The sequence below is a fragment of the Crassostrea angulata genome, chromosome 10, assembly GCF_025612915.1.
Source record: "Crassostrea angulata isolate pt1a10 chromosome 10, ASM2561291v2, whole genome shotgun sequence".
Taxonomy (NCBI): Eukaryota; Metazoa; Mollusca; class Bivalvia; order Ostreida; family Ostreidae; genus Magallana; species Magallana angulata.
Window position 1 is genome coordinate 55,344,158 of NC_069120.1, and position 13,224 is coordinate 55,357,381.

At 35.9% G+C, this 13,224-nt stretch overlaps 1 protein-coding gene across 1 annotated transcript; it reads left to right on the forward strand.

Moving 5' to 3' along the window:
* The first annotated feature begins 4,739 nt into the window (after positions 1-4,739).
* LOC128167204 (neurogenic locus notch homolog protein 1-like) lies at positions 4,740-5,750 on the forward strand. Its single transcript, XM_052832779.1, has one exon. It carries the CDS (start codon positions 4,888-4,890, stop codon positions 5,425-5,427), a length of 540 nt encoding a protein of 179 aa, XP_052688739.1. The 5' UTR covers positions 4,740-4,887; the 3' UTR covers positions 5,428-5,750.
* The last annotated feature ends 7,474 nt before the right edge of the window (positions 5,751-13,224 follow it).

Consider the following 13,224-nt stretch of genomic DNA (forward strand, 5'->3'; position numbering starts at 1 on the left):
TGCTCTTGCCTTACTTGGACTCGCCCACTAATCGGCGAGCCAAAATTATGAATGAGACGTATTATGGCGCGAAGTCTTTCTTTACCATTCACGCAACAGCTGAAATCTCAGATAGATCCATCGGCATAGATCCATTGGGAGGGTGTCAACTAATAACTACATATATTATACTTTGGATTGAATGTTTTAGAAGAAATCTATCCAATTAACATACACACTTAATTGACTAGCAATTGTTTGATGTACATTTACATTTGTACACGCGAGTGAAACCCTTTTCCAGATGAATGAAATCGCCCAATTGATCGAAAATCGGGTCACACGTACCCCACTTCGGCGAATTACTTGTACGTAGCCCCTCCAGTAAATATTCCAATTATATGAATTTATATTTGTTTTAATTAATCCAAACTGATGATTCTTTGTTAATGATGATAATCCAACACCAACTATTACTTACATTGTACTACTTAGACAATGTGTATCATCTTGTTGCGATGACACCTCCCTCTTTTTTTTTTTGACCTTTCAAATATGGCAATCTGTTTTTAAATCAGGATTACACACGTGCAATGTGAAAAGCCCTTTTAATTGAACAATCTTGCTCATTGTTGCTTATTACATCCCAGATAACGTTTTCATCAATTATGAATATAAATGTTGACACATTAAAGATGCATCGTCAGGCAATTATTAATTCTTGTGGGTGCCCCCCCCCCCCCACCACACTTTTTCTCACAGCAACTAATTTTTCCGGATTAGGATTTTGAAGATTTTGGGAAAGTCTTTTTTTTTTTTTTTTTTTTTTTTTTTTGCTTGTCAAGATTTTTTGGATGAGTCTGCCCCCCCCCCCACTTTCAAAAAGGATGCTACGTGCCTGCATAAAGATAACAACATTCAAGGGCCTTCCGTCATTTTCAAGCTATGATAAACATGATAAAAAGGACTCTCAAAATAAAAAAAATAGACGCAAAGTAAACTGCATTCACGGCATATGTTCACATGGTATTCCTATTCCTATTCTATTCCTATTTTGGACTCGTCCACTTTAACTAGGAAAAAATTAATGAATGAGACATTCTGATTCTGGCGCGGAGTCTTGTAAATGAAATTTCCATTGATCTGAATGGATTTTTCCGTGAGGGTCGGGATAGGTATAAAAACAAATTTAATCGTTCAAAGTTTTGAATTGTTAACAACGAAATATCAGATCGAATGTTTTAGAACGATTTATAAATCCAAAATACAGTCATTTTTAATCGGTTGACGCGTGAGCATATGTATTAAGTAGGCGGGCATCCTTACACCCTATTAATTGAAGACAAATGAAATCGCGTCCAGCAGAACTCCCTGGCATTTTAGTGTATGTTATTATAAATTTATGATTTTGTTTGTTAATAACAATTCAACATCAATCATTAATTAACAATGTACACTCTAGTAAGCTAATACACAATTTTGTTGCGATGACCCTCCCCCCCCCCCCCGGCCATTATACCTATTTTTAAATCAGGATTACACACGTGCTTGCATGTGCAGAAGACAATCTGGAACTTAACTGATAACTATATCATCTCTTTGGAAATTTATTTCTCCGTAAGCAAAAACGTGATACATGCAATTGTGAAAACCATAGAGGAATGCATGATCTGCGCATAATAACTAACTGCTTGATACAATATTTCTTTTTTCCAACATGTTTTAAGTCAATAATAATATGAAAATATATGCTTGACTTCATAACGGAAATTGATCCAGATAAATATAATTATCAAAAATAAACCTAAAAAACAAACTACACTTTCATCCTTCACCCACAATATTGCCTTTTCGATATTTGTCATCGTGGTAGATCCGTGTAACAATCTATTAAGTAGGTGCTTGCACGACATAGAACCGGCCCTTGCTGACCAACGTTTTCATTAACACATATAAAGGAAAAAAAATATTTAGATTTTTTCTTGGATTTATTTTGATGTAAATAAAAAAGAGAAATAATTAGTTCTATAATATATATGCGATGTAAATCTTTTTTCCATGCAATATTTCGTATAAAACAACGAAGAGTAGTATCTTGAAACTTCATTCAAAATTTTATTAGACCTTTAAATTGTAAAATGCTAACATTGAAAATTGTGCCCGATTCCTTTTGTTTTTAAGGTAAATCTTTATTGTTGAAAAAAACTGATTCTTTGAGACAAAATAAATTGACATAATCAGTTTGACATTCTCTAAGTGCAGTTCTGTAGCTCTTAGTCTGAAAAAGAATCGGATGGACGACCTAGGACCCAGATCGTCCATCCAAATTTCTTGAATGTTGCCATTTCTTTCGTACGCAGACGCATGTTGGCCGAATACTCACCGAGACTAAATGGTTCGTATTTTAAGTTTTAACTGCGTTTAAAGGTAATATTGGAATTCCGATAATTTTGAAAATGATTAATTAAATAAAAAGGGTTAAAATTACCGTTAAATTACCGGCATCGGTTCCCCATGCGCGAATCTAGAAGAGTAGGGTGAGGGTTCCAGACCCAACCCTAACCCCCGCAAAATTTCTTTCCATTACATGTACAATATAAAATTACAAAAATATGCCTCGGACATCCCCAGGCAAACTCAAATAACCGTCAGACACTCAACCCCCACCCCAGGAAATTTTTTCTTATCCGCGCATGCCCCTCCCCCCCCCCCTTCCCCCCCCCCCCCCCCCTCAAAAAACAAAATTATTCTTCAGAACCCCCTGTAAAATTTCGAGGATCTCCGCATACATTCTAAAAGATTCATTGGCCCTTGCTTTCGATTAAAAATGCGAGTAAAATGTTTGGTCTTTTTACGTTCATACCGGGCATACCCACTGTGTGATTATAATCGTCGTCTATATTCTGTGTATATTGAGTCAATTATGATGATTAGATAAGTTTCTCAAAATAAAATGCACATGCAAAAAAACAACATGCGGCGAATCAAACTTCAGACAACTTTGAAAGATCTGTATTTGCTTATATACATGTACTTTGTTTCTTTTACACAGTGTTTACACATCTAATATTGCACCATGGTCAGGTATCAATTTTTGTATTACGTCACAAGTATGACGCAGCTACGACGGAAGACCTAATCGTTGCTTGCAACGAGCTCGTCTCTAGTTTTTTATTCTGTTTATGCTACGTGAAAGAGGAGTGGTGGTCGTGGCCAATTAGACTGTTTATATTAATATCGGTAAGAAGAAGTGCTGTATATGGAGATAAAGGAAAACATTCAAACTTTAAAGTTAATATTTGTGTAAGTATTCTTTAATAAATCACAAAATTTTTTCAAAACTGGAAGATAGATCTGACGGTTAGTTTGTTGACCATCTAGCCTCCTTAAGGTAGATCCGATGGTTAGTTTGTTGACCACACAGTCTCCTTGAGGTAGATCTGATGGTTAGTTTGTTGACCATCCAACCTCCTTAAGGTAGATCCGATGGTTAGTTTGTTGACCACACAGTCTCCTTGAGGTAGATGTGATGGTTTGTTTGTAGACCATCCAACATCCTTAAGGTAGATGTGATGGTTAGTTTGTTGACCATCCAGCCTCCTTAAGGTAGATCTGATGGTGAGTTTGTAGACCATCCAACCTCCTTAAGGTAGATCTGATGGTTAGTTTGTTGACCATCCAGCCTCCTTAAGGTAGATCTGATGGTTAGTTTGTTGACCATCCAACCTCCTTAAGGTAGATCAGATGGTTAGTTTGTTGACCATCCAACCTCCTTAAGGTAGACCTGATGGTTAGTTTGTTGACCATCCAGCCTTCTTAAGGTTGATCTGATGGTTAGTTTGTTCACTACATAGTCGTCTTAAGGTTGAAAAGAGTTTCTATGTTGGTTGTCTGCTAATTTATGTTTAAAATTATTAAAAATACAATTTTAAACCATGAAACTTCCATTTAAACCATAAACCTTCTTATTTACATTTGACTTTTTATGATTAACAGAATCATACATAACAAATCATGCATTATAATTGAAAGGCTATTTTAAACAACATTTTCCGAAAAGCAAACAAACCTTTAACAAAATCATTAGGACAGTCAAGGTCTGAAATTGACATTTTTATTTCACGAAAAGAAGACACATCAGGATAGATATTATCCCATTGGTGCAGAAGAATTTTATTTAGTTTTTGATATGTTCACATAGCTATTTTCGTAATCGAGAAAGCTGCAATAATATTTTGAATATTTGATTTTTGAACTTAAAACTAACATTGTTTGTCTGTGATTGGAAGATTCTATCAGCAATTTCATTTTCTTTTAATTGTCTTTGTTACTGCATGGCACCATTACATAAGTTGGTCATTGTTTAATTTTGTTAATTTGTAATCAAGTAAAATCGTCCTCTGTTGATTATTCTGTATCTTATCATCGCGTCTTTCCAATCATAACGTTCTACTGCTTCAGTTAATTAAAAAATACTGGAAAGTCTGTTTTCTGAACCTGTCATGTTACCATACGCGTGAAGGTTTTTGACAATTATGTTATATGTCAAGTCAATTCTTTCTCCCGATCAGCATTACCTTCGTTAATACCTTTGTTATGTAAAACATTTTCACAATGTGGAAAAATAACTTGAACATATGGAAATTAAGAATGTTATGCATCAAGCTGTCGCCCGGGGCGAGAGGCCGCGAGCTGCCCTCCTACTATATTTAAGGTCCTATCCCGTCTCCAGTTTCCTGGTTTTACTACGATGACAAACATGTACGTTAGCGATGGGCCCGCTGCTATAAGTTCTCCTCCTCTCCGATAATTTTCTACTGACCGCGGAAATAGGAGCGAGGACTGACGTAAACAATAGAGACTCATAAAACTGCGGTACAATCGACGTGATCTTCATTGTTTGACAACATGCGACTCTATCTGGACGTGTTAGCTCTCCTCGGTGTGTTGACATCCTCAGCTTTGTCCATGTCCCCCTTCACGCGTTCTCTGATTCAGCGCGTGTCGAGGAGACATAGGCGAGCAATGGACCAATCGTTTCCCCCTTGCAAGGCATTTGGCTGTGTTCATGGGGACTGCACGGTGAAAGACAACATCTTTAATTGTGAGTGCCACAGGGGATATAAAGGACAACTGTGTAACGAAATAGACATCGTCAAAGATACCCAACAGGGAAAAACCGACGAATGTTTCGCCAATTTCATTTGTAACAATGGTGGCAAGTGCTTGGTCAGTAAAGGACATTTTGGCGTAACGTCTGTGAAATGTCTGTGCCCGCCGCAATGGACGGGTGCTTTCTGTGATATCCCGTGTACCATGGACTGCATGAACGGCGGGACGTGCCACAAGGACAGAATGACCGGGAAAGAAATGTGTATCTGTAAATGGGCCTTCACAGGAACGTATTGTCAGACGGAAAATATAAGACCTAAACTAGATGTGATCTAATGTCACGGGCCCTCATGGCTCCGCGCTACCAGTGACCAAACTTGACTTCTTTTGCCTGGAAATCCACTTGAACTAAACTCAGGACATTAATTGTATATGTATGTACTTCATTAAGTTATTTCGGTGTTTGTTGACGTTCTCATTACCATGTAATGATATTGTAGCATGGTCTCTATGCCATGTGCCATTAGACTGGCATAAACCGTTAGACATGCTCAGTAAAAGTTTATTTAGTGATACCCCTATGTCTCTACTGGATGGGGATAACTTACAATGTGTAAATTAGTTAAGAAAATAATTTATGAATAAACAAAAAAATTAAATATTTAATTTTTGTTTTATTGTGGTTTCAATGAAATATTTTCAGTGGATATTGAGTCTGTAGTATTACTACATAATTTAAATACCAATTATATTGTGTATTCGTTAACGGATTATGAGTTTTAATGAATATATGTTTATCTTACATTAAAAAAATTAAAACAGTATTTAGATAGAGTTCAAAGTGAAAAAACACATTAAATTAATTTAAAAGCCTAAATAACAAAATTGACCAGTAATCAATTGTTTGAAAGTTTTACAAAGAGGCCAAGAAAAGCAAAAAAATAATTTATCATATTTAGGAATTTTTTTTTTGAAATGACTCCATTTAAGTAATGAAATGTCGCGTTGATGGCTGTATAAATAGATTTATATTTTTAATTGGGATTCTTTACATAAAACATTCATTAACAACGAACTTTTAAATATTAAATCACTTTTTCAACATATACCATTCATTTCATTTCCTCTGGAATATGATTATCAAAACTTAAACACTGATGAATATATAAAACATTTGAAATGTTAGCAATAGTAATATATTGATAGACCTCTGTGCTCAGAAAACGGTAGAGTATTTCAAAATGTAGTACTCTTAGGCCGACTTGTAGGTTTTTTGCTGATTTTCGGGATTTTGACAAAGAATTATACCTTGAACTGTTTCATTACTGTGCTGGTTTTGTCATATTTTTCATTCCGTTGCTGTACAGCATGTTTTGACTAATTATCCTTGTAGAGTTTGATATATTTTATGTGTCACGTGTCGCTTTGATTGTTTTTCCACTTAACCTAGTTAGCGCTGATGTTGTTAAACGTTAATTTCCATAGCGTTTTGACGTAACGAGCCATCAGCACGGTGCAACGTATCTTAAATGCCGCGTGTATACTTACGTTAACGAATATATAACATTAATATCAGTGAACATTTCATTACAAACATGTATTTCATTCTGCTGTTACCAATGTCCCATATATATGATGGTCCATTGGAAAATGGAATATTTTCCCAAAATGAACATTTTCAAACATCAGAACCTTTTTTCAATTCTTTCATGGATATAATACTTACGAATTAAACGCATCTTTCTTTTGGTTTAACTGATATTCATAGACACATAGTTATTTTGAAATATTAGTTGTAAAAACCTTGTAAATTCAATTATGAAATGTTATCTAGTATAAATATCGTATTGCAATAAAGAAGATTTGATGTTTGGGATTTCGTCATATGCGTTTACACGTCCTTCAAAAATCCAATCCAACAAATTAAACTGTAAGAAGTCTGTAAACATTTATTGCTTTAGATTTGCATGAAGCAAATTAAGGTATGCTAAAAAGCAAGGTAAAATACTTTTTCACACCAAACGACCTGAGGAGAAATTAAAAATTAAATAAATTAGGCCAATGGTGAGGGTTTATCAGTCCCGCTACTATTTCCTGGCAAATACATCGCGTACTTTACTCAGGAATTCGCCTCGTTATGGCTGATTTATGGCGCTTTCTGGTGGCAATGTTGAGCAGGTTTCTTTTTATATTTACACAAGTGACAAAAGTCCAGCCAACAAGAATTGTCAAGCAATGTGATATCGAAATAGAAAATACATAAAATGTTTGGTAGGATACGACTTCTCTCAGACTCTGTTGATAATTTTTAACCTTACCTTTCAATATTATATCTACTTTTACGTTGTGCAAAAACATTTTAATAAATCCATTCCTACTAATATACCTGAGAAATTATTTTTCCAATCTTTGCCAGCTTTATTTTGGAATTATATTATTATTATCCATCATCAATAAAAATATACGATAAGAACGAAAACTGCTATAAAAATAAAAAAAAATGTTTTATTGTTTTTTTAAATTTAATAAATCTCTCTCTCTCTCTCTCTCTCTCTCTCTCTCTCTCTCTCTCTCTCTCAGAGTGGGATATTTCAACGCTGCTTACCCAATTAAAATCTTCTTTTCATAAAATTTGAATGTTTTCATCTCAGAAGTGACCAGTTCGTAGGCAAGTTTGTAACTATATATAATAACTGACCTAGTATTTGTGTGCTGACATTGTTGTACCGAAGCGATTCTTCAATGCAGATGGTACCAACTGGCATCCCACTCGACATGTTGATGGCTGTCTTACGACTTCCGCTTTGAATATTCATCACGTGATTATAACTGCTTCATCCAAATACCAGACTACATAACATATAGCATTGATCGCTGATCAACTTACTTTCTGTTTCATATGCTATTAATATTTGGGATCTTTTTTAAATAAGTGGTCTGTATTTTTCTAAACAATACTTTTACAGTAATATTCAAATTAAAAACTTTCATAAGTGAAAATTTTGTTTGAAAAAGTGATCCCAAAGCATATCTCATTGTTAATATTTGTATATAATTTTGTTAAATCTACTTTTATGTGCTATCAATTACTTGGTTATTAGTTTTAAAGGGAATTTTATAGACCGTTTATTATAACTGTTGTTATTTAGTTGTTATTTTCATAAACTTTATTATGTTGGCCACAGGTCAAACTTTGTTGGGCTTTAACGATTAGGTAATTTGATATCCAATGTATGTATTACTCATAATAATGACATTTTATAACACATGTAATAAATTATAACGCTGGATTCCCTGTGAGGTTTCACTGTAGGGTTTTGCTGTGGAGTATGCTCAGATGGGGAGTTTCTTGGGGCTGATATTCGCCCCGCTGTGGGGTTCCGATGTAGGGTTCCATTGGGGCTACCATTCCTGCCCCGCTGTTGGGTTCCGTTGTGGGGTTCCTTGGGGCTAATATTCCGGCCCCGCGGTGGCGTTCCGATGTGGGGTTCAATTGGGGCTAATATTCCCGCCCCGCTGTTGGGTCCCGTTGTGGGGTTCCATTGGGGCTACAATTCCGGCCCCGCTGTGGGGTTCCGATGTTGGGTTCCATTGGGGCTACAATTCCAGCCCCGCTGTGGGGTTCCATTTTTGGGTTCCTTTGGGCTACCATTCCAGCCCCGCTGTAGAGTTCCGTTGTGGTGTTCCTTGGGGCTAATATTCCGGCCCCGCGGTGGCGTTCCGATGTGGGGTTCAATTGGGGCTAATATTCCCGCCCCGCTGTTGGGTCCCGTTGTGGGGTTCCATTGGGGCTACAATTCCGGCCCCGCTGTGGGGTTCCGATGTTGGGTTCCATTGGGGCTACAATTCCAGCCCCGCTGTGGGGTTCCATTTTTGGGTTCCTTTGGGCTACCATTCCAGCCCCGCTGTAGAGTTCCGTTGTGGGGTTCCTTTGGGGCTACAATTTCAGCCCCGCTGTGGGGTTCCGTTATTGGGTTCCTTTGGGCTATCATTCCAGCCCAGCTGTGATGTTCCGAAGTGGGGTTTCATTGGGGCCACCATTCCGGCCCCGCTTTTGGGTATCGTTCTTGGGTTCCATGGGGGCTACCATTCTGGCCCCGCTTTTGGGTTCCATTCTTGGGTTCCATTGGGGCTACCATTCTTTCCTTGCTGTGGAGTTCCGTTGTGGGGTTCCTCTGGGCTACCATTCCGGCCCCGCTGTGAGGTTCCATGGGGCTACCATTCCGGCCCTATTGTTGGGTTCCGTTATTGCGTTCCATGGGGCTACCATTCCGGACCTGATGTGGAGTTCCGTTATGGGGTTCCATGGGGGCTACCATTCCAGTCCCGCTGTGGGATTCCGTTGTGGAGTTCCAATGTATGAGGGGCTGAAGGTCGTCACCTGGGGAGGTGACATAAGTTCATTGCAGTAGTATGTGTGGTAATGTTTACGTCACAATTACTAGCATACGAAAGAGTCTGGGAAACGTTGATAAATTAAAATCAAAGTACTGAAGTACTGACGGGAGTTGATTTTATCGATTATCATTTATTTTAAAATCAGTGATATTTGATTTTGCATGGCAAGTAGTATCAGTACTCGAAATATTTCTGAGGAATTGTATGGATCCATGCAAGATTGAACTCTAGTTTTGTTCAACCAAACGCTCGTGTCTCCGTTTATCTCCGACAAGCAAGAGAGACTCTGTTTTGTCGGATATTAACGGAGACAGCCGAGCGTCTGGTTGAACGAGACTAGTACATTGAAATCTAGCGTATGAATACATGCATACGACTTCAAAAAATATCTAAACGGTTTGTACCACTAAAAATCTTACTATTTTCAAGGTATTAATAAATAAGTTTTATTAAAAAACAATGCTTCAGAATACATTGCATCGAATTTATCGATTATTTTCAGGAACTAAGTGTTATCAGCGGTATTGATTTGTGCTTAGGTCTAAACACTGTTTCACTTTCGGTTTGCCCGAGTACGTGCATAGGAGAGTTGATTAAAATCAACTCCCAAAAAGGTATTATCTAGTATAAAAGTGACATAAAGCTTGTTGTCATAGTTCATAATTTAGTAAGAAAAAATAATATTCGACGAAGTTTTATCAATTTGATTATCGGTAAATCACATTTGCTTAATGAGGATGCTATGGTAAACAAATTTAAGGAATGTTGAAAGACACTTTTGCTTTTTTCTTATCTTTTTTTAATTGTTTCTTTGTTTTCAAAAATAATCAAAAAACTAAAGTACATTTAATAGCAACAAAAAGTAGCATATTACGTCAAACAATGAAACTATGACATGGCCTTTAAGAACAATTTTAAGCAATTGATTAGTAGAAATTTTATTTTCATTTTCATTTGCTAAATCACAAGAGGGTTGTGACATTCTGTATTTGATTTGAGAAATTCCCCTTCAATCTCATATTAAGGTTAACCAATGTTCATGCTGCAAACAAATTATAGTTAATTCCCACGAGCACATAAAAACGGAATAAAAGTTTAATTGTCATTATCTCTCTAATGCGTTGCATAATAATATAACAATGTAATTATGTCACAGATGTCCCTAGCTTCACCCACGATAAAGTGGAGCATTGACTGTCATCGCAACACACACTTCTTAATTGCTTGCTGCAATTGTAATGTTTGCAAAACGAATATCATTTCTGTTTATGTATTTTTAGTGCTAAATATTTGCATATTTGAAATAAAGTTAACGCATTTCTTTTTTCTATTACAACTTGAACTATTTTTTTATTGCATACGTGTTTCATTGGAAGAGACATAACCAGTTTTTATTTGGTGATTTTAAGTTGCATTGTACTTAATATTAATCAGAATTAAATTTGGTCAGTGATTTCTTTAAAGGAGAATTTTGAAAACTACAGCCTAAATCATTAGCATATCATACAATTTACGTTATGCAATTGATGTAGTAAGTTTCTGCCTTTTTCTGATTGGTATTTGTAACTCTTTCATGTCACAATTATCAAACTTATATGCATAATAAAATGCTAATTACTTGTGTATGCTTAAGAATTTTAAATAAGAAAGCTGTTGTTTCTGTGCAAATTGTCTGGCTACGTCCGATATTGACAGACCATTGTCCCGGTTGTATTTACCGCCTCCCCACCCACGCATCATTGGCCTCAGATGCTGGTCATTCCCGCGGTAACATCAGTAAATTGTTCATTTCGTATAGATTTTCTATCACGATTAAACCTTTAAAACATGCCGACTATTAACCGCAACATGCTTTCAGCATAACTGATGTTAACATATTAGCCCACAAGTCATTAGGGACGACTTAATATAACAACGTTTCTCACATTTCGGGCTATGATTATCATGTTCAAACAAATTACTCTGCTTGTGGTGCACCACGGTGTTCCAATGAGAACAGCCCCTGATATCTGCTAAATGTTAACTTACTTAACATGCAGTCATTCTTGGTTTTCCCCGTCATAAGCATGAAGTGAAAGCTGCAGTATTCAGCAAATAGAATAGAAACTCCATGCTAAAGAGTACACAGGAAATAAAGGGAAAATGCCGATTCATGGCCGAAGTTGACAGTATTTATTGACATTTGTTGAAATTTAGGAATCCATTATATCAGACTCGGTGTGATATGAGCTTTTTTGGCCACACTAGTCTGTGTGGGGTTGGTTGGTTCTGACCTTTCCTGACCTCGACGTCTGTTTGTTTTCCAGTGTTCCACGGACCCCCTCTGGCTGTCACTGCCTGCGTGTCACCTAGCCCCTGTCTTTATTCCGTCATCTGATTGATTTTATACGGACAACTAGACGTCTCCCTGGGCTTCCTGCGATCAGATTGGCGCGTTATCTTCACTTCAAGTACCGGAGAAGTGCATTTGTTCTATCTACCTTATCTTACCGCATATTTATAGATTTTCATTGCAGTGTATTTCTTTAATTAATTGACGGTGAAATAAAATACATATTTATATTGAAATATTTGATCTATAAGATTTTTCTTTAGGCTGCAAAACCTACACAGAATTTCATGAACAAAAAAATAATTATGAATGTTCAATAATCGTTAACATACATTATTTTTAATTTTCCTAAACACAAGAGCGATTGAGAAACAACAAATAATCCTTTCCTATCATGACTTTTATTTCCTTGTTTCGAAATTTATATTTCATTTGTTCCATAGTAGAAAAGTTTTAAAATTTCAATTAGTTTTTAACAACTTATATTTCATTTTTTATATCATTAAATGAAAATATGATAATGTGAATAATACATTCATTAATAAAAAAGCAAAATTATTTTTGTTTTACTTAATTGCACACATAAATGCCTGACTGGTTTTGTTGTTGTTTGTTTTGTTTTTAGTTTTTAACTCTAAATTTTTTTAAGATTAAAATTAACTTGTTTTTTGTGTAAAATTGTATTTTCATATTTTGCGTAATACATGTATTTCAGTATTGAATTTTCATTGACTTTAAAAACAGATATAAAATTTTTAAAATAGGGAGATAACAAAAATAAAGATGTTTATAAAAAGGAGAAATGTTTAGTGTTTTTAACAATTATAGAATCTGTACAAAATGATCCACTTTGAGAACAATTTCTTTTAATATAGTTTGTTCTTTACATGTGACCACTGCACACACTGAAAAGATTTCTAAAACCATTACGTCAGAAAGGATAGATCGCACGTGATTAATTAAGGTGAGGACTGCGGTCAGCGCGTGAGATTAGGATGAGCTCGGGCAAACAAACAAAGAGTACACAAACTCGTCCAAATCGAGTATGTTCGTTTGTGCGAAATTTATCTGTTTACAAATTACAAAAACTGTTATTTGTTTTCCTGAATATAAACCCTAATTCACCCCAAAAATCCAGATTTTACCTGATCATTATCATTAATCATGGAGGAGTGTGCTACTGTATGAATGGGATGATGAGACCCCATGACAGCTACGTGTCCATATGCAAAACTATATGTCCTCTTTTTAAAAAAAAAGGTTTATTTGTATTTATGTTTCCTTTCAGAATTATGGTTTTAATCCGTAAAAACAATTTTCACACGACACATACCACCATATATTACCGAAGAATGTACGTGAAATTTCTACGTCACAAAGTGATAATGACTTGAAATTCCCTG

Bases quoted from the DNA above. Each gene is read 5' to 3' on its own strand.
- LOC128167204 (XM_052832779.1), top strand. From the start codon at position 4,888: ATGCGACTCTATCTGGACGTGTTAGCTCTCCTCGGTGTGTTGACATCC.